Source organism: Sinocyclocheilus anshuiensis, unplaced genomic scaffold (genome assembly GCF_001515605.1).
Source record: "Sinocyclocheilus anshuiensis isolate Anshui unplaced genomic scaffold, SAMN03320099.WGS_v1.1 scaffold469, whole genome shotgun sequence".
Lineage (NCBI taxonomy): Eukaryota > Metazoa > Chordata > Actinopteri > Cypriniformes > Cyprinidae > Sinocyclocheilus > Sinocyclocheilus anshuiensis.
The window spans coordinates 775,256-778,398 of record NW_015537995.1 but is presented as its reverse complement, the minus strand read 5'-3'; the positions used below and the strand labels follow the sequence as shown (position 1 = coordinate 778,398).

The following is a 3,143-nucleotide window of genomic DNA, read 5'->3' as shown; positions in this document are numbered from 1 at the left end:
ACATGTAAAAAAAAAAGAAAAAAAAAAAAAAGAGCAGAACTGCTAGAAAGAGTGGGCAAATAAAATCCAGTCAAGAAGTTAAATACAATCTTCGAGCACGTGATACACCAGTCATTATTGATTTTTGGAAATGATTCACAAGCTATTTCTGGTGCATTAAGTTCTACATTATAAACACTGAACACAATCTGCACATGCAGTTCAGTTCAACAATTGGATGAAACTCACAAAACCCTCAAGAACATTTCCATGTCTAATTTCATCCCAAAATATATTTTTTACAACCTTTGCTTAGCACTATAAAAGTTTTATGCAATACAAAAAAAAAGAAGGCATCATTCATACAATTTTAATTATATAGTATCCTGATTTGCATTAAAAAAAATCTTAGTATTACAGTATTTGTACTGTATATAAATGCAGTATTTCACTTGTGGATGGAAAAGGTGCTTAAAGGGACAGTTCGCCAAAAAATGAAAAATCGGTCATCATTTTTCAGCCTCAAGTTCAGAACCTGTATGAGTTTCTTTCTTCTTATGAACACAAGATGAGATATTTTGTAGATTGTGTGTAACTAAACAGTTGACGGTACCCATTGACTTCCATATTATTTTTTTCCATACCATGGAAGTCAATGGCTACCGTCAACTGTTTGGTTACCAACATTCTTCAAATTATTTTCTATTGTGTTCAACAGAAGAATGGAACTCGTACAGGTTTGGAACAACTTGAGGCTGAGTAAACGATGACAGAAATTTCATTTTTGGGTGAACTATGCCTGTAATTGTCATTCAAATGTCAACAATGTCTATGAATTCAGGGTGAAATTTGACCTGGACATGTTTTGGTGAGATTCACACAATTAGCAGATTTTGGCCAATTACTGTACATTCTGATTTAGGCTAGAAGTTCAGTACAGGTTAACATCTTCAGGCCCTTCAGACGCCATAAAACGGACCAGCCCGTGGTCCATCCGCAACATCTGAACAAACACTGTCCGGCCTTGTCGTGACAGTCGACAGTCAGCACTCTGATTCCGAAAGATGTCTTCATTCGCTTGACCTTTCGTGACATCGCGCAGCAATGATTGTTACCACGCCGAGCATCGGCCACTATACAATATACTCCATATTGTGCAAGCTGTGTTGTGCATCCAGATCTCTTGGCTGTGCATCCGGAGCTCTGTGCTGCGACTCCAGGTCTCTGTTGTCTCGTTTATTAGTCCAGTGAGGATTTTTGACATCCGTGCCGTTGGAGCTCAGCCTGTCATCCCTGTCCACCAGCATGTAGGCCGGCTGACGTGGAAAGCGTGCCTTCTGCAGATGCTTGCTGGAGTCTTCTTGCGCTAGTCTGGCGGGTTCGGAGAAATGCGTCCTGATTTTGGCGTTGACGCTGTTCTTGTCGTCGCAGTGCAGCTCTTTTCCCGGCAGGCTGCCGTTGGACGCGTTCTTCTCGATGTGGTTCTTGATCTGGTTGAGCTGCTCGCGGGCGTTGTTCACCGTGTTGTCTTCTATGCTTCCCGTGGAGTAGGGGGCGGCGGGGCTGATGGCGGTGGGGCTGGAGCTTTGTTTGCGTCGATGCCGCACGCACCACAGGAACACCGACGCCAGCGCCAAAACCCAGATCGCCGTCACTATGGACACCAACAGTGGCACCAAGTAGTCTACTGAACGAGAGAACCAATGAAAACAGATTAATAAAAACAAGCTGGCAAAATATTACATCCCTTCATTGTGCATTTTTCATTTTATTATATTTGATATGTGTTAATAAAACTGAATAGTCTTGTGTTGTAGCTGAATAGAATTTTTTATTTATTTATATATGAATAATTATTCATATTATATATGAAGGTTTGGGGTTGGGAAAAGCCTCTTATGCTCACCAAAGCTACAAGTATCTGACTAAAAATTCAGTAAAAACAGTACAATTTTGAAATATTTTGAAAAATTTAAATGAACCGTTTTCTATTTGAATATATTTTAAAATATAATTTATTCCTGTGATGCAAAGCTGAATTTTCAGCTTCATTACTCCAGTCTTTAGTGTCACATGATCCTTCCGAAATCATTCTAGTATGCTGAAACCAGAGGTGTAAAGAGTACCTAAAAACCATACTCGAGTAAAAGTACAGATACCTTACAGTGTAAATTACTCCACTACGCATTACAAGTCACCAATTCCAAAACAACTTGAGTAAAAGTCTTAGAGTATCTGACTTTAACAGTACTTAAGTATTTTACTTATACTAAACATAGGCTCAAAGATGTACTAGTCAAAGAGACATGCCAGTGAAAACTTGTAACGTTGTGGAAAAGCTGGGGAAAACAGGCAGAGGCAAGGATCTATGTGCTGGTATTTCATGGAAAAACTAGAACAAACAAAAAGCTAAAAACCAAAGGGAACAAAGAACAGAATGACTGGCAAACAGACAACCATTACATTCAACAACTCACAAGGAACTAAAGAAAATTAGGGCTATATATACACAAAGGGTGCTAACAAGCTTAACAAGATAAGACACACCTGGGGAGACTAATCAAGGGGAACCAATGAACAAACCTTGTAATAGGCAGTATCACATCTTTTGTAGCAGAAATAAACTGCTGCAGAAAAAGCTAGGTCCATGCAAAATGTAATGTGTAACGGCAAGACTCGTTTCAAATGTAGTGGAGTAAAGAGTACAGATACTCATTCAAAAATGTAGTGAAGTAGAGAGTAAAAGTTGCTAATATCTTTGATACTCCATACAACTACAAAGTATCCGAAAAGATACTCAAGTACAGTAACTAATTACATTTACTCCAATACTTTACACCTCTGGCTGAAACATTTCTTGTTATTATCAATATTGAAAACAGTTGTGCTGCGGAAATCATTTTTCAAGATTCTTCAAGTTCAGAACAGCATTTATTTGCAATTGAAGTCTTTTGAACATTATAAATGTCTTTACTTTCACTTTTGAACAATTTAATGCATCCGTGCTGAATAAAAGTATTATTTAAAAAAAAAATTAAAAAAAAAAACTCACTAACCCCAAACTTTTGATTGATAGTATATATCTCAATTAGTGCTGTCAAACGATTAATCGTGATTAATCGCATCCAAAAATAAAAGTTTTTGTTTACATAATATATGTGTGT

General features: G+C 37.7%; 1 protein-coding gene across 2 annotated transcripts in view; it reads right to left on the bottom strand.

Moving 5' to 3' along the window:
• Window positions 1-719: 719 nt before the first annotated feature.
• Window positions 720-3,143, bottom strand: part of jag1a (jagged canonical Notch ligand 1a) — a 32,741-nt gene continuing 30,317 nt past the window's right edge. The window contains exon 26 of one of the 2 annotated variants that reach the window (XM_016470031.1): window positions 720-1,666. In XM_016470031.1, coding sequence (XP_016325517.1) covers window positions 1,113-1,666 — 554 coding nt within the window. In that variant the 3' untranslated portion in view covers window positions 720-1,112. The remainder of the gene's footprint in view (window positions 1,667-3,143) is intronic. The other variant, XM_016470042.1, reaches the window with a different exon arrangement.